The sequence below is a fragment of the Parambassis ranga genome, chromosome 8 (genome assembly GCF_900634625.1).
Source record: "Parambassis ranga chromosome 8, fParRan2.1, whole genome shotgun sequence".
In the NCBI taxonomy this organism is placed as follows: domain Eukaryota; kingdom Metazoa; phylum Chordata; class Actinopteri; family Ambassidae; genus Parambassis; species Parambassis ranga.
This window is the reverse complement of record NC_041029.1, coordinates 15,689,297-15,714,219: the sequence shown is the minus strand read 5'-3', so window position 1 is coordinate 15,714,219 and position 24,923 is coordinate 15,689,297. Positions and strand designations below refer to the sequence as shown.

Genomic DNA, 24,923 nt, shown 5'->3' with positions numbered 1-24,923 from the left:
AACATTTCACCATATCCATAACATTCAATAACAAACTACAAACATGCACAACAATAAAAAAAACATGCAGAAATATGTAAGATTTCTTCATCTGTAATAAAACCATTCACTAAAATATTAAAGCTGAGGCTCCATGGAGTCAGTTAATGCTCCACTGGCACTTAATGAAGAGTTTTAGGAGGAGGTATTTAATGTTTTCATCTTCCAACTGTTCCAATAAACTTGAAACAACTGATAAAACAAAGTTTTTAATATTATCACAGCCCTGCTGGTTTAATTGCAGATTCATCAGATTGTTTTTAAATCATACTTAAAAAGGCTGAGCCAGCACAAACAAATATCTCATAAAGAAAGGAGATTATATTAGTCTGTCAACACCATTACAGAAGCGGCAAGAGATTAAGAGAGAAAGGCATGCAAACACACGCACACACACACACACACACACACACCAGGCATCACAATGGACCACACACTCGAAGCGGGAGAGGAACACTTGCCTGTAGCTTGAATGCTTTGGGAGATTCGGGCTGTTTGTTATGGATAAACAAATGCAAGTGTTAAAAACCTGAAGCGCTCATGTCAGACACAAGTTATAGGAAACACCAGCACACGCCCTGTCAGAGAAAAGGCCTGAAGCATGAGCAGCAACGTCTATGAGGTTAGCTGTTAATTAATATAACATACTTTTATGTAAGCTAAGCTAAGCTAGGCACTTTGGATCTATCTACAGCACAGAAACATGACTGCATGAATACATGTGAGCACCTGTGTGTTTCCCCTTTCAGACATGCACTCCTTTCCATTATACATTATTCACACCTAATGGTCAACAGGTCCACATGTCCACATATCCACTAACAGGCTGTTTTTGTCTTTAAATGAATATAAAGAAACTGGGATGTGCTTTTTTTTTTTTTTACTGCACACTGTTTCTTGATATCCATGACATCTGGCAGGTCTGTCCATTTATTCACAATGTGCCCACAAGTGCTTTCTATACACTGTCACTAAATGGACAGACCTGCCAGATGTCACACACAGTTTGATCACATAAGGTGAGCTGAAACTCTTCTGTCTATTAAAGGGATTGTTGCTGTAATTAAGTGACATATTATTGTCTGGACACTTCCATGACTCTGTTGGTATCTGGACGTGTCATCTTTATGAATGAATGGGTACGTGTCTGTAGAAGTTGCAGGCTCTTGGCTGACATGGACAGAGACAAAAACAGAAAGAGATCAGAGAGCAACATGACTCTCCATCACTGCTGTGCTTTTGTCTGAGTGAAGCCATGAGCAACATTAATATCTCATGTCTGAAAGGGGCTTTACAAGGAAACCACTACGCCTCTGCATCTCTATGCTAAACATGAATACACAGCCATCAGCCATTAGCTTAGCATCTCACAATGGCCTATCACAAGGAAACAGCTAGCATGTCTTTGTCCAAAAATAACACAATCTATCTTTAAATCTCTCTAATTTATCCGTGTGTAATCTGTGTGAAAATCATAGTGTAATGACACCTTTTGTGGAGGATTATATGCTGGACTACTTCTTTGCCAGGCAACCGACACAGGTTCCAGGAAGATGCCGCTTCCAGCCAAGAAAACGTCCAGCACATAAACACTTCAATTACATCCCAACAACTGAGAGACTGGCGAGCTGTTTCCAGACTGTTTTTTTTTTATAGCTAAGCTATGGCTGCAGTGTCAATCTCTCCCTCAATCTGTGTCATTTATTTATATCACACATTAAGATGAGGCAATTTTTAATTAAGTAAGAAGATATAGAAAAGATAAGGAGATTTTTTAAAGGAGAAAGGAGGAGAGTCAAGGAAAAAAAATGGAGGACGAGGACAGAGTAGGCAGTGGGGCTCTCACAGGAATGTTGTGGTCTTTGCGTCCTTTGTGTGAGGAGGCAACGTGGGCCAGGTACTGGATGACCTTCTTCGTGTTCTCGGTCTTGCCAGCGCCTGATTCACCTCTAAAAACGAAACACACATGAAAAAGGGACAACTGAGAAAATGAAAACATACGAAGTTTTCGTTTCTGACCTGAATTACAAGCCTTTAGTTGTGAGGCGTGACCACATTACACAACAATAATCTGTGAGATACATGCACAGCATGTCAAAAACCAAAACTTATTATGGTTTTTGGAATTTGTTCTAGAGGTGAAACCCCAAGGACATGATGAATGGAGACAATAGGAAAGCAAAGTGAATAACCACCAGGCTATCTGTTGTTGTGTTGTTTGTCAGTCTGTTTCACTGGAGAACGCTGCGGTTTGGTGAGCCAGTCCCCAAAGTTTCCAGGCCGGTCTGTAATGATAGCTGTGCTCAGGCAGGGCCATCCACAGCTCCCACAGTCAGGTCCCAGAGCCCAGACAACCAGCGCCAACAGCAAAACCCAGGCCAGCGACACTACATCGAGACGCATACCAGTGGCTTTAGTCTAGCTGGCTATTAGCTCTGCTGCGCATAGTAAAGTGTATTTATTGCTGAATTCAATGGGCGAGTCCTCGATTGCAGAATGTGGGCTTAGGAATGAATACAGGTCAAATTAGGTGCAGTGTTTTGGTTGGCCTGATGTCTTCATCTCATGCGAAACATTTTATTCTCTCACTGTGATTTAAAGGGAACGTCTGTCTCATGTCCTCTCCGTCTCTGGGACGAGTTGACCACAAATACTAACAGAATTCTTGGTTTTAAGCTGTAGCCTGTTGGCCTTTACATGGATTAGAAGTAATGTTCATGCAGCCTTTCATTTTTCTGATTCAGATCAGTCATAAACTGGATTTTTTTCTTATCTATGTTTACAAGACTACAAGTTTCTCCAATTAGCTCAAAAACTCCTAACATAATCCCACTGTCACCAACAGGAGGCGTAGTTTTTTTAGAGTTTACAACTGATTATGTAACTGCGCCTGCCTGTGCACTGGCAGCATCAAACCGAGACAGTGCCACTTAATTACTCGCTGCCATAGAAGAAGATGAAGGCAGGCCACTAAACCACACTCATAACTCCCTCAGTACTGGGTAGAGCTGTGTACAGCCCAGCATCCGCAAAAAAAAGAAAGTAGTCTTTAAATAAAACACAGCAGGATAACGACTGTGGTGCAGGATGAAAGAAACTTGAAGGGTTGGTTTATGAAGACAAAGAAAGCAGGAGAGTCAGAAGTGTAAACGATTTCTAAGCATTTACATGAGAAGAGATGAATCCCTGCTGAAGCTACACTCAGACACTTTCTCTTTCCAAGCTGCTTTATCACCAGAAAATATCATAACACAGAAATTAATCTAAGCTTTTAAAGCTGGTTTAAAAGCTTGTCTTAATTAAAAGTGCCACAAATAAACAATTTGCACAATTAATAATAACGCAAGCTTCTGCAATGTCTGTGCTGTCTGCAACAGAAGCACCAAAAGCAGCAGTCCGTGCAAGTAGGAATCGGTAATTGTCTCCATTGGGACTGACAGTCATGGCAAAAATTCAGAATTTGTTTGGCAGATCTGCCAAAAGCAAGTGCAGAAAGAGTAGAAATATCTGAATATAATAATGGATGATCATGAATCTAATATCTGAAGCATGTGGGGTTTCAATTTTTTTGCTAAGATTGTTTACAAGTTCTCATCTTACAAGTTCCTGGTGGTCCAACTGGACAATAAACTGGAGTGGTCCATGAACACTGAGGCTGTGACCAAGAAGGGCATGAGCAGACTGTACTTCCTGAGGAGACTCAGGTCCTTCAGTGTCTGCTGCAGGATGCTCCACATGTTCCACCAGTCTGTCATGGCGACCACTACTTCTTTGCTGTGGTGTGCTGGGGATCAGGCATTAAAGCAAAGGACGCCACCAGACTGGACAAACTCCTCAAAAAGGCGGGGTCTGTTGTTGGCTTTAAGCTCGCCAACCTGGAGGAGGTGGCGAGGGACAGAGTGCTGGCTAAACTGCTGTCAATCATGGACAGTCCCTCCCACCCTCTCCACAACACCGTGGACAGACTGAGAAGCAGCTTCAGCAACAGACTCCTGCTGCCCCGCTGCTCTAAGGAACGGTACAGGAAGTCATTCCTGCCGTCCGCCACCAGACTGTATAACTCCTCTGTGACTGTCAGAGCTGTGCTCACACACTTGGACTAAAGCATCATCACAGGGGCACTTCAAACTTCTCAGTTACATTAACTGTGACTTTATCTTCTCTTTGATCTGCTTTATGTGTGTGTTTATTGTATTTATTGTTCTTTGATATGCTGCTGCTACAACTTAATTTCCCCACGGGGATTAATAAAGTTAATCCTAATCTTAATTTTAACAAAAATGCAAGCTTCATTTTTTTCTTATATATCTTTAAAATTGAAAAGTCATGTGCAGGTTGTCTCTGCTTCTGGGTATAATTAGGCTACTTCCATATAGGCAGAGGATTTATATATTGCAGTTAAAATGCCTTTACATCTATTCAGAGAAATGAATCGATAGATGAGAAGAATTTGAACACTCACGTGCAAAGGATTGATTGGTCCTCACGATCTGTTCAGGGGAAAAAAAACACAGAAACACACAGTTAGTCTCTTGTCATATGGTCTGTGGCTACAATAATGAACATGGTCTTTAATGGTCAAGCTGCTGGACTCTTTCTGTAAGACTGCAAGTATTTATTTCTGCATGAATACAACTGGTTTTCTTTTTCCAGTTGACCTGACACGCTTAAATTATTGCTCCATGAACACAAACGCTACACATACAAGTGTGTGCTGTGAGTATGTTTTACAGCCATTCCTCAGCCTGCAGCATCCAGACTCTCCCGCGAAGCCATGCTGTGCACAACGGCCATAAACCAAACACCCCAGACTCCTACACCTTTCATCACAGAGAGTCTGAAGGCCAGATGACAGGATCAGCCATGCTCACTGAAGTCTGTGACCTCTCAACTCTGAACATCCTCCTGCAGACTACAGCCAACTACAAAGACAAGAACCAGTGGGGCACAGAGACGGTTACCATCCATCCAAGGGAATGTTAAAATTTGAAGCAGCTCCACAGACGGCCCACTCAGAAGTCCAGATTTTCCTCAAAGATTTCTTTAACAAAACACCAAACTAAAGCTAAAACAAGCTCTAATGGTCGATGTTCTACTTCTTGATGGAGAGGCAAAGTCTAAATGTTTCAATTGTTGATCAGCCACTCTTAGCACACACTTTTTAGCCTACAGTTTTAACAGTATGGGCATTCAATTTTAACAAAATATTTCCTCTTCTCAACTGACCGAGGCCCCCATTTAACACATTCCCTCAAATCACTTTTATGTGAAAAGAATAAGGAAAAAAAATCATCCTCCAGAGGCTGTTTTTCCTTCGACGGGAACCTAAAATTGCTAAACTATCTTCAAAGCCTGACATCATCAGACTGTTCTTAAGCAGAGACGTGACACAGAAAAAATGACCTCACTGCATGTCGACAACAAAGGCCAGAGGACAAACACATGTGGAGTGAGCCAGGAAGCAGCTGCAGCATGTACAGTAGGAATAACTCACAGGTAAGTTCAAACAGACCATAGCAGCAATAAAATGAATCATGTCACATCAAAAGCTTTAATTATAGTTCAAAATTAGCCATTTGTGCCTTTTATGGCACCCTTCAGTAGTTTTCATGGACTTTCTTGTGGCAGAAAGTGAGCACACTTGTTAATTTCCTGAAAACATGCAGTTAGGAACACCTCAGTAAAAGTGAGAGGAAACAGGAGCTCATTTGAAGCCTGCTCGCAGGTGAAGTCATGCTTCCAGAAAGACATTTCACTACTTGTTCTATTTCTGAATAACGATGGTGGTTAGCCTGGATAATAGCAGTGGTCTCTCTCTATAATAGCTGTGCACTCAGGGGCTTGTCACAGACATTTACTCACACCTTGTTGATGTGGGTCAGTTTTCACACACGGTCCTTTCAGTCTCTAAGGTGTTACCTTTCACCACAGAAATGACCTTTTGTTCAGACACTAAAGCGTAAACTTCCTTAAGGTGACAAAAGCTTGTGAGAAATGAGCGCACACATCTGCTGACTCTTTGTATTCATCCTAGAGAAAGTCAGCTTAAAAAAAACATGATGTTTGTACGCTGCTGAAAATCACAAAATAACAGAAATAAAACTAAAATATGAACAGTTGTGTTGGTGTTTAAGTGATGAATGAACTGTTGTCAGCTCCCCTGGGTCAAAGTTTGATTACTCTTCCTGTTCATGTTTAACAGTCAGTTCTACATGGACCTGATGCTTATCACGTGCATGCTGTCCTTCTGTCCCTGTGCATGGAGACACACAATGATGTGCAGCCCTTTATATATAGAGCAGCTTTCACCAGACAGAGTTTGCATGTGTGACCTCATGCTTCTGAAATTAGTACCTGATAGCAATCTGCAAAGATGATGACAGCAGGGTTTTCATGTTTTTCTAAAGATACTTTAGAGAAAAAAGATCTTTTTCTAAAGATGAGCACGCTGCCTGCAGACGAATCTAATCTGCTCATTGTTTGAAAGGTAAATGAAGAAACAGATGGATTAAATAATACAAAATATAGACCAAAAGCAGGCTGTTTTTGCTGCACTGGCTTGGAGGGTGCTGGCTAAAAAGGAAAGCAATGGCAAAGAAGTCTCACAAAAATGGCCAACAAACAGTCAGTCCCTTCAATCTCTGCTCATCAGACACCCATCACACCTCTGCTATCATCTTTGTACTGTTCATATGACCTTTTGTTCTTCTGTGGATATCCCCTCAGCCTTTTCCTTGATAGACAATCATTCCTTTAATCCACCTCACCTTCATAATGTCTTCTCTCAGACACTGACTCCATTTACTAAAGCTGAAAAGGACTTTTTTAAGAAAAAAAACCCCTCTTGCATCTAAAAAGTAAACAGAGGGGGTATCTATTTTCAGTACTTCTACGCTTTCAGAAAAGCATTTTGATTCTTTTGTATAGCAATAAATTTGAATTTATGCTCTTTTTGTATAAAATCCATGTAAAACTGTTGACCCTGCTTAAGCGTGGGTATCCATCTGGTCCGTGCTGCCACCTTAGGCCTCCTGGCTGCTGCCGTTTCCTACATTTCCACGGCAACTAACTGCTGGGTCATATTTACCCAGGATGCCATGCTGGCCAGGCGTGGGTGGACCAATCAAACTGAAAATGCTCTTCCCTTCCAGTAGCTCATTACTGCCTCAGTAAATCTTCAGCCCCCTTTGTGTTTCGCCTTTTCGGTTGTTCTCATTTCCCCCTTTTCCCCCCTGTGAACGGTGCAAAGCCAGATTACTCACACCAGCGAAGTGGAGGCAAAAACCATTTTTTTATAGCAACAGATGGTTTCAATCTGATCACCTCGTCATCATAGCTTTTAGCTGCTTTAGTTATTTCCTTCACAACAACTCACAACCAATAATCTGAGCAATGTGAGATGGAAATTAGCTGGAATCTGTTTGGAAACAAATTAAATACAAATCTGAATGGCAGCTCTGGAAAAAAAGCAGCTTTCAGACTAATCAGCATGGCTGACATAACACAGGTTACTGAGTGGTGAAACGCCTCCACTTCAAGCTAGACATCAGGCACAGGTCAATATTTTTAACTGATGTAAGTGATATATATAAAGTGACACGTATTTCCTGAGGTAGTTGTAAACATCACTTCAACATGTCAAATAAAATCAAAAGGTTATGGCTAAAAATGTACTAAAAGCATCTGAGCACTGTAAATAATCCCCCCCCCCTGTTTTCCTAGTCTATTTATTTTGCACTTTGATTGAGACTGTCTCACGGGTATAGCATTACATATTGATAACCAACCCTACCTAAAGGAAAAGCTTTCTGATATTGAACAAGCTCATTACGATGCTGGTAGTAATTCTAAAATCTTGGCTATAGCCATGTTGCTTGGTGCAACAGGGCACATCACAGCCCTATTTTCTTCAATAATGTAACACCAATATCAAAACATTTGTTCCCACGTCCACTCTGTGGACAGGAAGCTTGGTTTAACATGAGCATATTTCAAACAGTAACAGCAATATATCTCTTTAAGGCTCCTGTGGTAGGAGATGGGCCTGTCCTGCACAGCAGGGTTCCCTTTGCTGCTAATAATTTATCCCCCCATGAGGATTAAACAAACCCTCATTCTTCACATTCCAGAGCATTCCCACCACCTCTCTCCCTACGTCTCCACAAAAGCTCCAATCATTTCCATAACTCCCTATTATCGACCTTATTAAACCTTTTACAGCACCTCTCTCCTGATACTGTCAGATTTTCTCAGTTTTCATGTGTTTAATCAACTGTAAACGGCTTATTTCTGCATTTCTAACTTGGAGGGTTCGTTTTTCTTCACAATAGCATCGAGCCCCGGTCTTTACAGTGGAACAAAAATACTTGTTTAAACTTGAAGCTCGAAAAGGTTTGTGGATTCCCAGCCACAGCCACCAAAAACATTCCCCACATCCCCTGCTGAAACCAGACCTTAGTGTGCAAAAACATTCTTAGCACGGGGATCGTAATTACGTCCATTTATTGTCAATGGTCCTTAGCAATATGGCTCCGGTTCAAGCCAAAGTCCAACCCAACACATTGTACTCCTAATTGTTGCAAACTGCTGTTTTAACTCACTGCACGTGAACCAGGCACCTAAAACTCAGTTCAGAACGTTTATACTTGGGTATAACAAAACTCCCTGATTACCAATATAGCTCTACATTATAAAAAAAATAAATAAAAATTGAAAGATGGGTTTTAAACTTCATTTTGGGCCCTCACAACTGGATGTAACACATTTTTCCACACTGAAGCGTTCACAATTTGCTTCATAAAAGAAGTCGTAAAACTCATCTGCACACAGTGAAAACGCCAGCGCCATGGCAACCACTTCACACACATAAGAAATCCTGAGCAATAGCCAGCGTGCTCGCTCTCTCATAAACTCTTATATGTGCTGAGGACTACCACACATTTATGCACACACACACACACACACGTGTGCACATACAGACACAGAACTCCCTCATCAGAGCAGAATATGATGATTGTATCAGCGTGAAGGTAAAATAAAAATGGCGGCTTGATTACTCATAAAAGCCTAGAGAGCAGAGGCAGGATAGAATCCAGAGCTACTTAAAACTGGAAAAAACAATGCTTTAAATGTGTGTGTGAGAGAGAGAGGGACAGAGCTCATTCACATTCCCAGACAGTGGCAAACAGTTGTGTGATCTGGGAAGTGTCGCTGTCTCTGGGTACCTGCAGTGTGTAACTGTCACATTGAGGCTCCAGGACAATTATGATAAGACGCAAATTAAACACAGTTAAGTAAGCGACTAACAAAGAGGAATATGCTACGTCCTCCAACAGAAGGTTTGATAAGATTAACTCGGCCACTATAAATCCCCCCTAAGTGATTAAGGAAACACTAACTTTCAGCCAGTATTATAAATAGACAGATGTTTGCTATCATCTATGTAGGAACACATACAGCAACTGTGTGTGTGAGAGAGCTCTGGCTGATCTCATAACTCACCCCTGTGCTTTTTCTTGTAAGAGCAATGGCTCTGAAATCAGTGCATATGTGTTTTTTCTTTTGTTTGTTTGTTACGGTGAAACTGAGCGGGTACCTCTGGTGCTGCAGTTCCTCAAAAAATATGATGATATAGTATGATATAAACCTAATGTCAGGGTTCATATCTTCTATATACCCCCTCTAAAATACCTTAAACATTGAAAACTTTCCACAAATATTAATCCTACTGCTGCCAAAAATGCAGGATTCTGGTTTTATTTAGACAGAACTGCACAATTTAAGTCTCAGCAATCAGCAATAATGGTGCAATGAGTAGGAACCTTTGGGTATTTTACATACCGTACAGTCATTTGCAACTGCTTTGTGCCTAAACATCTCACAGTCGCATTACTCACTGTAATTCTGTCGAAGCAGCTGCCATTGAGGCATTCATGAGCCTATGAGCAGGAGGGCACACAGCCCCACAGAGCCGCCTGGCTCTCTTTGCATGTATGAATCTGTGTGTGCTGGAATTTGGATGCCCCTGGTTTCCCTTGCTTGCAGCACTGGGGCCTCTTTGGGTGTGGAACAGGGGGGTTGTTTTCAGCAGACATTATAAAAGGAAATGAGGGGGTCATGGCTGTTTTTATAGTTGTTATGTGCTTCCTTATCAGCCACTAATAACACCCCCCCTCCCCTTTTCTGTTTCATTTAGTAGCAGAATGTCGACAGTGCTGGAGAGATGTATCATTTTCACACCATCAACAAATGAACAAATGGGTGGAGACCACACGGAATCCCACAGGATGTTCCCATGTGCATCTGGCACAAGTGAATACTTCCCAAGAGTGGCAAGAGTGGAGTAAGAGAGAGTGGAGGGTGTGGTGGGAAGGGAGCAGATAGCAGAATGAATAGAGGAAAAATAGAGATAGCAGAGAGAAATGAGAGCTATAAATATTGGTCCGTCACACACATCAATATGCTTGCAGATGAAATCCTGAGGAGGTTTCGGTGCTTCTGATTCAGCTGCAGGATGGCGATGACAGTTGGCAGCTGAGATCACAGACAGAAATAGACTGTCATAATAAGTTATGGAATGTCCCCACCCTTTAGGAGGTGACAGCAGTGTGTGTAGGACCACCTGGGAAAGTGTGTGAGGGTAGCGAGAGACACACACACACACACACACACACTCAAAGGCTGAGAAAAAGCTTTTATTATCATTTACACCTTGAGGCGTAAAGGAGGAAGCTCTGACCTTTCCTGTCTTCACCTAATTGTTGATCCCTCTGATCAACACCGAACACAAAAGGGAGAATCTCCTCAACGTGTTTGATTCTTTAAAAATGAGACCAAACAACCAAAGACAAAAATGGGGTGAAGTGTGGGTAATCTCCAAATCTGCATGTCCTGTGAGCGCTGGTTTGACTCTGGTGTTGTACTGCTGTACTCCACAGAGAGCACTTAAACAGGCTTTTGGAGTCTTTCCCTTTTCAAGTCCCACAAAGCACATTTTTCAGATGGTTCTGATGCAGGAGTGAAATGAGAAAAGTCTGGGAGGGGAAAAAAAAAGAGGGGGTACGGGGACAGATAGGGTGATACAAAGAGTGTGTGAGAGAGAGAGTGAGAGAGTTCCACATGTACATAAGTGCAGGAGTGGTGTGCTAAACATCCTTGGACTAATTAGAAGACTCTTTGAAATCTAATATGTTCATTCCACTGCATTAACTGAGCTTCACGGCTGTTTCCCTATAGACATGTGCCAGCTATATGGCAGCATAGCAGAGACAGTTAGGAAAGCCCCTTTCACACAGGACAAAAAACCCACTAGCATCTGGTACATATATATATATATATATATATATATATATATATATATATATATATATATATATATATACATACACACACATATATTTATATGTTTGTTGCCTAATCTTGCAACTCAATTTAACTGCATATAAGCATAATGAGACATGATAGTGTCATAAATGCTAGTGTTGTTGGCAAAAACCTGTTTTTCTGTTTTCCATCCATCGCACAACCTGGGCGTCAACACACCTACTAATAGGTAGAGGAGGGCGAGATAATGGTCACTTAATGCCTTGAGGTCAAAGCAGATGAAAAACAAGCACAACTTCTGCAACGTAGTAGTGCAATTGTGATATTGAATGTGACACAGCTGGTAACATTAGCAGTGGGGTGATTAAATGCTAGCAATAAGTGGACTAAATAACTGCACTACCTTTAGCTCAGGTAAGTTGTAGGCTGAAGAAAAATACCAAACACACAAACATATGTAGTATGACATGGAGAAGAGAGACAGGGAGAGAGAGAGAGAGAGAGAGAGAGATGGCAACATGGACACATAATCTACTTTGTTGGTTCATTGAGCACAGCGGTCATGCCAGACAAAGTACAGGCACCGTCAAAACATCAGAAACACACACTCGTGTTCCCAGTTCCCAGAGCACATACAGAGGGTGGGGTCTGTTCTTTAGCTCGGTCACTTTTCAGACCATCATTCATTAGCCGGGATAAAGTTTTAACAGCTAAAAAGCCTAACGAAGAAGTCAACATCACATAGTAAATCACACAGGGTATAGACATTTTAAAAATGTTCAGATTCGTATCACAGCATCTCTGGAAGTTTGCCAACATATAAGCCCTAAAATACAGAGGTAGAAAGGAGAGAGATATATCTACTCTCCTTACTTATCAATGTCAAAACGAATTACCTGTTCAATAATTCTCTCTTGCTGCTCAAAGGTCCCTAAGAGATTTAACACACCTCTCTGACCCAGGGTTATTCCCTAAATACCTGCTACACAGTGGACGTCTTGAGCTGCAGTTTGAACTCAGTGTTGTACACATGCACAGCTTTGTTTGTGCTAACAGAGGGCATAACAGTGTGCCTACAGAGAGTGTAAAATTAGCCTTGTGCTGTGTTGGGTGTTGCCTTCACGCCAATGAAAGGGGAGAGAAAGCAGTTGTGGGAGATATGGCAGAAAGTATTTGGCAATGTAATCGATTGCAGATGGCAGCCGTCGGGTGGCTTGTTTGGTCCACAGTGGTTCTTTGTGATGGTTAGGCCTGCCATAATCCAACTGGACAAGGCGGTTTTTAGTGTGTGTGTGTGTTTGTGCGAGTGTGTGTCCTGGCACCTCTAATATCACAGTGCTAAGCTCTGCAGCCCCACAGGAATTCCAGATGCACAACGGGGAGCTGGGGTTCAGTCAAAGAGAGGAAACTGTATCTGTGATCCTACATGACTGAATCTGAAGATACTAAAGAGTATGTTTATGCAAAATGCATCCTGGTTTTTGCAGCAGAAACAAGATGATGTGAAGAAAGTGCTCACAAAATGATGTTTTCGGCTTATAATTGAATAAAAAAAATTCAGAAGAAATCAACATCACAGAGTGTATCAAGCTTCTTTCCTCCCTCACGTTCCGGGGGTTTGCAGGTTATGAGTGTCAGTGCGAGGTCAGCGACTGCATCAGTCAGGTAACCCTATCTGATGAGCTGAGGCTTCTGGCATCGATGCTATGTGTCTCTCATGACAACACTATCCAAGAACAAGGGCAATACATGACTCTGACTGCAGGATGTTTTACTGTTTTAGTCACACAGGGGTCAGGACTCAGGGTTTATGACGACTAAGACTGTCTGCACGGTAAAGGTAAACAGATGTACCCTGTAGCATCAGGTTTAGCTAACCTAGATACATACAGATTTGGGCTTGTGTGTTTATCTAATTAAAATAGCTAAACCTCTGAAATCTATCTACCTTAATAAAAATGTGTAGGATAATAAATATAGTAAAGGCCAAGATTCAGATTTCTTTCCAATAGTTACATACATGTGCATGATGATGGGAAAAAAATCTTAAGTGTACACACATGGGAAGCACTGTAACCATAAATCATAAAAGATGTATGACCCACGAACTGAAATATGATTTTATCCTGCATGAACCCCACAGCTGCCTGTTATTAAAGATGCATCAGCTCATTTGTATATTTACGTGTATGTGAAGCAGAATGTGTTCATTCATCCAGGCTTCTCCATTTGTCTAAAAGATATATGTTGAGCACAGTACAGACAGTCCTTTTGAAGACTAGAACACACACACACACACACACACACACACTTACACATACACACACCTGTCTTGTCACTCAAACCCTGGGTGTGCCCTTCACCAACACTCCTCTTCAGCCCTCACTGCCCCAACAAGTGGCCTCATTTCCCAGGGAAGAACTCTGCAGCTCCGGGCCCTCCCTGCCTGCATCCACACACACACACAGCTCCCTGGTCCCAGCCCCCTTCAGACTGCACAAAGCCCCTATTGTGAGGCACAATGCTGGCCGCCCCCTCTGCCTTTCCCCTGCACCCTCTACACTGTTTCCCCCCATAAACCCTGTCCCTTCTGCCCCCTCTTGCTTTTGCATGACTCCCTCATTCAGTCTTTTCAGTCTTTGCCACAGATGGTGTCTGTAGAGGTGTCACATCTGCAGCTCTCATGTTTGGTCAACCTTTTCCCGATTTCCCCCTTCAAACATGAAATCCTCCTACATTCTCCCTTCTTCCTTCCAGGCGAAGCATTTTCCACTACTTTGCTCTGCTGGAAAGACCTCTAGCAGTATCTGCATAAATACACAATGTAACTCTCTCACATGCAGCAATTTTTGTATTATTTCAGCATCCGTTTAAAAAAAATGGCAATTAGCAACCATTAGATTTTTGCTGTGGGTCCATTTGTGAAAAGAAGTGAAAAAATTTGAGAGGTCTTATAGTACAGAACTCAGCGGAATAGCTCTGAGCACTGCAATAGTGGCTTTTTTTCTATAATTGAGTCCAGCAAAAGTGGAAAAACTCAAGTATGACTATATGAACTGAAACAGTGGGAGAAAGCCATTCAGTCATCTCTGAACATGTTGTGCCAACAGTGCCATCTGCGTTCCTCTATATGATGGAGATCCAACATCAGAGGAATCTAAAGAAACTTCACAGAATGTGCTTTATGATCTAATCTTTCCTCTTCAGTCTGCAAACAAAGCGGCATCGCCTGATGAAGAAGTAAATGTACATAATGTTTGATATTTTTAGATGAACACAACTTAACTGCAGTTACAAGACCGAACCAAAGGTACGCCACCGGCCAAAGTTCCACCTTTGGTGAACCTTTCTGGTCATAGTTTTTGCAGTGTGTCCAGCACTAGTCAGATCATTAAATTGGTTGAAGAGCAGTGAGAGAGATTACTAATTAAATAAGAAAAAATATCAGTGAGCAAGAAGAGAAAAAGAAAGGTTTTTCCTCATATAAACGTTTACATTTGTAAAGATTTTTTTTACATGACACAACAAGTGAGGAAGGAATGAACAAGCTGATGACAAGCAGTCCATCCAAGGCTGAGCCAGACTGAAAGTGGTTAGCAATGTTTCCATTTTCTGCCAATGAACTGATCACAGTCACTACTCCTGATAACCGGTGGTATGGAGGGTTATTTCCTGTCATGCAGGTGCAGAACTACTTTTTGCAATGTGTTAAAGTGCAACTACTCGAGGGGGCTTCATCATCTTTAACATCAGTTTGGTGCATCTGGACCTTAGTCTGCCTGCCTGCAGCAGCATTAGTCTGAAACAGGCAACTTAATGATAAGAAGACAGAAAGAGTCTGTCACAAGCTGAGCCTTGTAGTCTGACTTGTTGAGAGGTGAAACAGGAGAAAATGGGGACACGGTGTTGTCAGTTAAACAGAGGCCCTAACCATGGCAACCCAGGCTATATCCTGACACCGAGGAGAGATGAGAAGGTGGCCATTCCACACATTTGTCCTCCTGTGTTTCCTGATCAAAGACTGAAGAAACGAACAATGCAAACTATTCTGCTGCAAAGCTTCCAGCAGAGCGGTGGTTTGTATTTTTCATGTTAAGTGAAAAGGCGACTAAAATGCCTACAAGGATGTGGGGAATTTTCCTCTTCAGCGTCTTCCAAGCCAGAACATTCTGGTTGAAAGAAAAAAAGAAAGAAAGAAAGAAAGAAAGAAAGAAAGAAAGAAAGGCACTGAACAAACTAGTAAGTAAAGCAAAGAAAGAAGTGGAAATGAAGGAGGCCAGCTGCTCTACTCACTGAGAGGAGAAAAGAGACTATTTATAAAACAGTAGGAGATCCTGAAGAGGCTGCAAAGGCTTAAAGATCGCACATATAAGACAGTAGCCATATTAAACAGACACAAGGAGATTCAGTCAATAGCTCCTCACTGCAGCTAGCTAAAATGCTGTCACCAAGTGACACCTCTATTCAAGATCCCATTGGAAGGTTATTTTGGTCGCGCACACAGATACATGCACAGGTATCCATGGTGACACATCCTGTCTTATAGGAGCCCTGCAGCTCGGACGATAGTGACAACTTGACTATGACTCAGCTTGTAGAATTTAGCACAGCATGGTATGGTATGGCATGGCATGGGAGCTGGACCAGAGCTGACCTCATTCCACCGGCTGTCCGAAAGAATGAGCCAGGAAAAGGGGGTCAGGTGAAATAATGGCGGCACAAGAGGTGTCCTATATCTAGACAAGCATCATGCATAGTGATAATAGGATGGTGGGAGTGTGTGTTGGCATTAAAAGGCAGTTTTGGACAGAAGAAACCACAGCAAATGACTTCCTGGGATGTTGTTTTAAGCTCCTACCACCTCAGGTTAGGTACTTTTTGAGCACATAAAGAACCTTGGGTGTCCAAAAGAATTAAGAAGAAGTCTTTAAAGAAAAGAATTAAGACAAAAACTGCAAATGGTCTCGCAAAGCTGGCTCCTAAGGTGACTTAGTCCCCATAGACCTTCTTGTGAAAATGTCCAACTCACCGACTTAAAGTTAAGTTTAACTAGGAGATCGTCTGCTTTGAGTGACAGGTTGTTGCTGACAATATTTTGATTGACAGCGTATAGGGGATTTGACTACCTTTACATGCATACATAAGTGAAACATTAGCCTTACAAAAATGGAACGAAACACACAGAAATTGACCAACATTGAAGTCCATCCCTAAAGGGGATCCCAGACTTCAGAAGGAGCAACATTAGACTGCCGTCATAAATACAGTGCCTATGAACTTTGAGCTCTAGTGGCTTCATGAGAGCTTAACATGTTCTAAAGCAAGCTAAATCTAACGTCTGTTTGCTGACCCTTCTCAGCCTTCAGCTCCCACTTTGGGTGGTGCTACAGTTTGCTGAGAGAAAGTAATGATAGGGAGCTTTCAGCACATCAGTCAGACACACAACCCGATCTGCCAGACGATCAGCGTCATTATCACATCAAGACTGAATCATACGGTGACAAATAAAACAAAGATGCCATTTAAATACATCTCTCTGAAACAAAAGGGAGAAACCAGTGCTGTTGTCACAGTGACAGTGATGGCCCACAGCAGACAGGCTCTAAAGCTGTCTAAACACTGATAAAGGTTCTGCTTATCGCAGCGGTTCTTCTACATCAGAGATTCAAAAACAATTAGTCAGTATCCAAAGTGAGCCATAGTGTGGTGTCTTATGAGTGTTTCTGTTGAATTCACACACAGCAAGGTGCAGAGTGGATAAATTCTGAATGGCTCCAGAACTTTGAGTGTGTGACAGCTGTAGGTTGAAGCACGATCCAGCTATGCAATGTATGTGCAGGGTGAAAACAAATCTACAAGACCCCTGCAGCAGGTCCAGTGAATGACAACCTGAAGACTGATGGCGCCTGAACCCCGTTCTCCCTCTCTTGTTTGTTGTTTTTCTTTCTCCATAAATCCCTCTGTCACTGGCCACCAGCTCGAGCAGGTGAGCCTCTCACCACCCACGCTATTAGGAGCTTAGAGAGCTCACCCTTACCAATTGCAGCACTTTGCTCTTATCTGAATCGCAGGAGCAGGCTGAAGACGCCCTTCTGCTGGAACAATACACCGATTTACTGCAAAAGCCAAACAGCAAAAAAAGGAACACAAAGGGAGGCGTTTACTTTGGCTTTTTTGACTCGGTAAAAGCCAAATCTGAGTGTGATAAAGCTAAATAATAATCTCTGTTGACATTCATTTGAACTGATCTTAATTTCTTGGAAAAACAAAACAGCCACAATGGTTTAAAAAAAAAAATTTCATGGTTTAGAGAAATAACAGCACACAGAGCCAAAAACAGTTACATAAGCACAGCAGAGGCCAATAATATTGAGAGCCAGCTTAGTATGAACAATGCAACTTCACACTTCAATCCTACAACCTGTGTCCAGTGTTTATAGTGTAAATTATTGTGTTGAGCTTCCTCATGTTGTCGTGCAATTACCCATTAACCACATGACTCCTGCCAGGTAGTTAATCTGCTACTTTGCCCCCCACCCCCTCCCACATGACCGCCGAATTCTCCGACACGGACAGTGATGTCACTTCCTCTGTGACCTTGTGAACTTTTGCACACATCACTCTAATCCCCTACGCAATGCAGCCAAACCCCCACATTGTCTGCAAGTGAGTTAAACTCAGTGCCAGGAGAGACCGAAATGCAAAACATACCAACACAGCCTCAGAATCCACTTTGACCTACATAAGCCAGGAATTCACACATAATCTAAATATCATGACACATGAACATTTCATTTCTGGGAAGTGATTGATAAGTCCGTGGCCTAACGTGGAGGGAGTCAGCACATTTATTTCTAATTTTAAAAAAGGTATTGATGGTTAATTTGTGGTCTGCAGTGTTCCTCTTCTCCTTGTAGATTTCCTCCTGTAGCTGTCTCAGAGATCAGCACTGTTGCTCATCCTCACTTTGATGCAGACTTCACTGATTTAGAGGCTTTGTTTGGACTGTTATTTGGTCTCTGGTTGGAGGTGGTGAAATCAATCAGCCTTCCAAAATGGCACCAAAGGCCACAGATTAACTAATGACCTCTCATATGTGTCATTGATACCAAAGAATGATTGTGAAGCAGTTTAGAAAAGCTACTTAAAGATCATACCTTGAAGCATGCAGCGGTATGCTGTCTCAGAGATGGCATAAATGTGTGGAGGCATCTCATGCCTCTTCTTCCCTCTGTACATCTCAATGATGTTCTCTGAGTAGATGGGCAGGTTCTTGTAGGGGTTGATGACCACACAGAAGAGGCCAGAGTATGTCTGTGATCAAAAAGACACAAAAAAACACAGGAAATTTATATTAGTAAAGCCTATTTTTTTTAATCCTGTGCTACACAGTTGAACCACGTGGATATAAACAGGATATATAAACCATCACGTCTGCTAGATTAAAAGGTTTGTGCACATTTCAGGCTTTATAAATCATCTAGCCTGCATTATATCGGTGCAGCAAAACTTATCATTACTCACTTTTTTTGGAGCTTACATCAGCATAGCAAGCATGCAACACACAGTGATAGACACAAAGCAGACTGTGAAGAGTGTCAGACAGATTTGAGGTAATGGCGACTAAATAAAACACTAAACAGACTCTCGTCTGTGTGAAACTACAAAAGAGGGCCTTTAAATGTAAAACAGAGCTACATAAAAAGCTTATGAATATTATACAGAGTGATGTTGCAGCAAATAGCACTGGCAGTGGTGTTGAATTTGGCTATGTAATTAGCCCTAACAATGTCTCCCAAGAGAGTCTGTGTGGTATGAAGGCTTCTCAGCTATGCTGTAGGCTGTATCGACCCGGCATCAGCACAGCAGTCAGGAATGAGCGAGACGCCATGGTGGAGCCGTGGCTCTCTCTCATTCTGCAGACTCTATAGGGTCTTTGCAGTCCCCCCTATAGATGATACAGAGAAAGAGCTGCTCGCCATTAGTATGACCTTCCTCATTGGCATGTTAGGACTCTGCTAAGCAAAGGGAATGCCCACCTGTGTACCTCACACAGAGGTGAACATACAGCACATGCCTATAGAATGTAGAGAGTCATAACAACACTTCAGAGAGTTTTAAAGGGACAGCTTCCCCCCAACATTAAACATCCATATTTTTCCAGCGGTCTGCAGTTGAGTTGATGTTGATCTATAGTGTTAAGATGCCTCCAACATATAGGTCAAAAACACCCATTTTTATGGTGATACAGTTGAGCAGAAATCTGGTATTTTCAGGGTTACTCTATCTCTTAATGGAAAAGACAAAAAGACCAATAAAAGGACATGTATGACATGGAAACACATGTTTGATGATCAGAGGCAAGTAGCTTTCCCACTGACAACAAGGTCGAGAAAAAGAAAATCAGAAGCGTGTCATGTGGGGGGGAAAAAAAAGTTAATGTAGTAGAAATTCTTTACAGGAAGTAGCTAACAAAAAGAAAACACATGTTCTCTACAAACTGCAATAAATGACTGAGTGTGTTTTAAAGAGCTCTTAATTATTTAAAGAGCTATTTACTCTGTCGCTCCTGCTGCCAATAAATGGCATCATACTATAATATAGTGCACACTGTAAGCAAAGATGTGACGTTCCACGGTGATATTTTTATATCAAAGCATCAAACATCTACTCCATAATTAAACTACATTCAAGGCCTGAGTGAGACACTGACACAGGAGTGACTCAGCAGCAGCCATAGGTTCACAAGCGGGGCCCCACAGAGAGCAGACGCATACTGTAGCCGTTATGTAACAGCTCGGTTATAGCCCTCAGTCAGCGCTGTGCAACTGATGCTGTACTGCTGATACAGAACAAAAAAAAGAAGAAGGTGGCGAGACAGAAAATGAAGAGTGGAGCAGTGATCCAGCTGACAAAGCTCCCACAGGTCCAATCCAATAGAGCAGTAAGAGGAGTAACAAACACAGCGATCTGCTCTGTACCTGAGGGCCTAGCTGAAACTCTAACTCCCCACTCTCCTTTTCCAGGCTAATGAAAAATTAATTCCCGTGTAGCTGAAGAGCGGGAGCTATAAATAGGGAGTCTGTTGTCTTGGTTCGGTTCTGCAGCTGTGGAGAAATACCTCAACAATAAGCTCAACATGAATGGCCATCAAAAGGGTTCAAGTGTAATTTGCTGCAATATCTGGATATGCATGTTTTATTTGTTGGCTAGTGCACTAAGAGGTCAGTCTCTTCCTGAAGAGCTAAAACTGTGCATCTGTTTTAGGTTTAAGTTCACTTTATTGCCTCTGAATCTAACCTAAAAATGAAAACAGTGGTTGCATCTGACTGAGTTTTATTTGGGGAAAAAGGCTTTTAATAATCCTTGGATCTAAAACTTCTATGTTTCTCACCAGCAATTATATCAGAATAAAGAACATTTACTGCCACTTTTGCCAGCTAGCAGAGCACACAGCTACCCCGCTGCCTGCCAAACCGCCTCGCTTCGGCCCAGCCCAGGAAAAGAGAAGGTGATATTTCCACTGTGAAATCAGATCCAGGGGAGGGGATGGCGTGGCCTAGTAACAGCTGAGCAACACACGGGCAACAGCAGACACAACAGCCGACCCCATCTGCCACCTCTGATCAGTCAGGCAGCGTGCCGACATTGATGCGCCGCTCTGCACTCCAGAGGCTGGAGAGACACCCACACTGAGTGCAGAGGCTGCCATCGATCTGTGTGGGAGACTTTGACCGCTAACCACTTGTTTCATAACAAAGCTAACAATACTTTTGATGTGTGATAAATGTACTGAAATGAGATGATATCCAATCACTTCATCAGCAGCAGGACAAGCAGGGTTAACAATGGTTAATATAACAGTCCTTTAACAATGCAGGATAATTCGGCAGCATTACATGTTTTTAAGTATAGACTACTCAGCCAACAGAATGTCAAAGAAGCACAATCATTTCATTGCCAGCGTCCAGGTAACTTCCACATGTGGGCAAATAGATGGAGCACGAGTGAAACTCTCACAATGTTATTTAATCTAAACAGAGATGTTCTATAAACAATATCTATGGAGATCAAAAGTGTTTTGGAACTATCCTACAATTCTGGTGGGCATTTTAACATGGAGGCCTATGGGGACTGTGGAGCCAGCCTGAAATGGCCATATGAGGAACTGCAAGGACTTCATCTCTCAGAGACAGAAGTGACGACATGAAAACGCCCTCTTTGAGCTGACCCCCCACACTAAGTGAAGATTATAGTACTGAATGATTTTGACATTTACTCCTTTAGTCCCCAGATTGTCTGCCAAATGATCATACAGCATGATGAATCGATTTTAAACCATCGTATTGATCGCAGTATCTTCATGGACATTACAATTCAGATAAAATGTTTGATATTTATGGATAAAGGTCAGGTGATTCTTTCAGTACTTTCATAAACAGCCAATAGAAATAGAAAGCAGTAGCTAGCATGCTACCCTTGTGCCTGTGTTGTCTTCTTCTTACAGCACAGTGTAAGTTGTTGTACCACATCTTTTTCCCCATGAATTCATATCCCATCAGTCTTCACGGTGTGACGGGTAATTTGGTGCCACTTGATTTCAAATCCATCACACTGTGTTCAGAGGCGAGTGAGGATGTTGTGATTTACAGTACCACAGAATGATTTGAACTACATAAAAAGAAGTCTACTTCTTTATTCTCCAGGTCTAGTGAGTGAGGACAGAGGAGAGGGGGAGTGTGGGAAAAAGGGAAGGGAGAGTTGGTGAAGACAGGAGGACAGACAGTGAGCAAGTGGGCGGCAAGAGACAGACAGACGGACGGTCTTTTTGCCATGGAAGAATGCTGAGGCTTTCTGACAGCTGAGGCTTATCTAACAACACAAAGGCCTGCTTGTAGCCCCGCTGCCCAGTGTGTAGCACTGCGGCTAGCCTCTGACTCACCACCTTACAGATAGAAAGCTGCTACACTAAATGAGTTGGACCAACAGGCTGACTGACTTCACACAGATGAAGCCATCAGATGGGCAGAGAGCCGCACAAAGAGCAGGAAGAGTAGGACAGAAGTCACACAGAGACCAGAGAATACAGTGAATCTTATACAGTGACTCATGTAATTTGGCAAGTTCCCTTTTTTACCGTTACGAGGGAAAGAGGGAAAACAACTCAACAATTTAAGAACGTTTTCTCGGTTTCTCAGCATAAAACTCAAAAATAATTTGCAGATATAATTTACAACAGCACTGTGTTTAAAAACAAACCCAGTTCTAAAGTGGAATGGGCTCCAAACCATCGTTAGTGAACACAGTTCATCACTGCGTCTATAAATGAAGTTAAAGAACCTGACGTACCATCTAGAACTCATGGAGGGACCATGCGGCTTGTTATCAGCACACAGTGATTTCCCGGCAAGCAAAGCAAAACACACCTGCAGCAGTTTCAGGTATGTCGTGTTGCATCAGGTATGTTCTTGTTTAGTCTCTTTACAATTGTAAAACAGTCGTTTAGATGCGTTTTTCATTTGTTCGTGGGCCACAGATTACAACTCAGAGCTGCCACTCAACAAGCTTTTTGCCTCTCAGTCAGTAGGTTTAGCAGCAGGGACGTCCATATCTCATGACGTCACATGCACACCCTTTATAGACTTTAAATTTGCACTGCACCCTAACTTTTTAGGAAACTATGAAACTATGAAGGTGGGTGCAGTGAGCATGTCCACTAAATCCAAACCTATAAAAAGCCCCTAACTTTAAGCGAATGCCTGCATTTCTATGATAATCACAATATGAATCACATATAGGACTCTTCCCAGTACCTTCAACTAAGAGCACAGCCTGGGGGAGGCATTATATTATGTCTGCAGAGCTCTGGTGGGGGGTAAGTCAAACAAACTGGAAAACTTTGGAACACGGTGGTGTTGTTTCTTCTTCTAAGAGGCAGCCGAATGGGGAAAATTCTCCTCCTGATAGAAAACCAGCGCAGCCAGACACATGTTTTCAATTTCTCTTAGGCAAGGGGACAATTAACAAGCCCCAAAGCCAATTCCGAACCAAGAAAAAGTCGAAACCATGACACGATGGTATTAGAGACAAACTGAAGAGGAGAGGAGTCGCTGGAAATTCAAGCCATATGGGAAATTGCTGAAATGTTCTCTTCCATTTTAGCATTGACATTATATAATCACACACTTAAACTATGCTGCATTAGTTACTGATTGTGGACTCTATAGTGGAGCAGCGTGGGGATTCTCATGAAAGTCTTCAGTAGTGATATATGCAACAATGGGGCCCTGCAGCACCCGAGTCAGAGTCTCTCAGGTAAAAAGTAACCCACATTCTATTCCTGGAAAACGTGTCACTAAATGGGTCGAGATCACAAGGAGAACATCACAGAGCAGCTCTAACTGTGGTGAAATTAGATTACTGGGACAGAAGCAATGCAGTGATGCAAACCGCAGTAAACTTTGGCATTTAGAAATCCAAAAAAAAACAGGCACCTCCACTGACTCCACATAACACACTGAGAACTTAAAATATATATATAGAAATACAACTTTCTGATCACTTCACATTCTAAAGTGAAAAAAAAACATGTCCCAACCACTGCACACCCCTGCAGGAAGGTGCCAGATTCTGTGTGCAGGCAAAGGACACACTTCGTTCTGCCAGCTGTGGCTGCTCTGCTCTGCCTGCAGCTCAGCCCTGTCCTCAGATAAAAAGCTATACAGATCTGCAGCTTTCTGTGTCATGGATATGACACAGAAAAAGCCCCTTTCACACTGGAGGAAAAAAAACCCAGTAACACCCACTCCCACTAGTATTCAGTGGGAAACCGTCCATCGCTGGGGTTACCGTAAATCTGCAGCACTTACACATATTTATTGGCAGTAATGGAAACATGAAACCCTAGTGTGGATGCTAATTTTTGCTCATGACATGCTTCTCAGTTGCTGAAATCTCAGCCACAAATTCAACCCAGCATAATCAAAGCAGCATTACAACATGATTTGATCTAATATTGCTCTAAAGGGGTGATACAGAGCAACATAAAAAGACAAATTTAGCCATTTCTCCTCCTATAGAGTCATGCCCCTACACCCTGCATGCTGTTATTTACTGGGAGCTATGCACCACAGTCCAAAGGCTGCAGTGCAGGAATGCACAGCAAAACCAGAAAAGAAATGCAATACTGACAGAGAGCAGGGTCTCCACAGATAAATACACTTCTAGTGCAATATATGATGATACGATCTGTGCCTAATTATTGTAGTTTTATAGGCACAGAAGAGACAGACAGAAGTCAAGCTGCCACCAGCAGGAGAGTGGAACAACACAAACAAGCTGCAAGCAGCAGTGTTTATGGAAGAGGTCTGCCTTCAGCTGAGGTGAGAGGGAAGCACAAGGGGGAGGTAACAATCTGTAACCCAGGGGAGACCTGGTAATGGTTAAAAGGCTACAGAGATCTGTCAGTCATACTGAGTGCAAATATATGTGTGTGTGTGTGTGTGTGTGTGTGGTCAAAGCCCTCAGTGCCCTCTTTGTCCAAACAAGGTGATAAAATCCAG

At 42.3% G+C, this 24,923-nt stretch overlaps 1 protein-coding gene across 2 annotated transcripts in view; it reads right to left on the bottom strand.

Annotated features, from left to right (window-relative positions):
- Positions 1-24,923, bottom strand: part of LOC114440236 (myosin-10) — a 44,214-nt gene that overhangs the window by 16,901 nt on the left and 2,390 nt on the right. Inside the window, exons 3-6 of one of the 2 annotated variants that reach the window (XM_028412568.1) lie at positions 18,519-18,675; positions 4,502-4,529; positions 1,886-1,988; positions 501-530 (exon numbers count right to left, since the gene is read on the bottom strand). In XM_028412568.1, coding sequence (XP_028268369.1) covers positions 501-530; positions 1,886-1,988; positions 4,502-4,529; positions 18,519-18,675 — 318 coding nt within the window. The remainder of the gene's footprint in view (positions 1-500; positions 531-1,885; positions 1,989-4,501; positions 4,530-18,518; positions 18,676-24,923) is intronic. The other variant, XM_028412569.1, reaches the window with a different exon arrangement.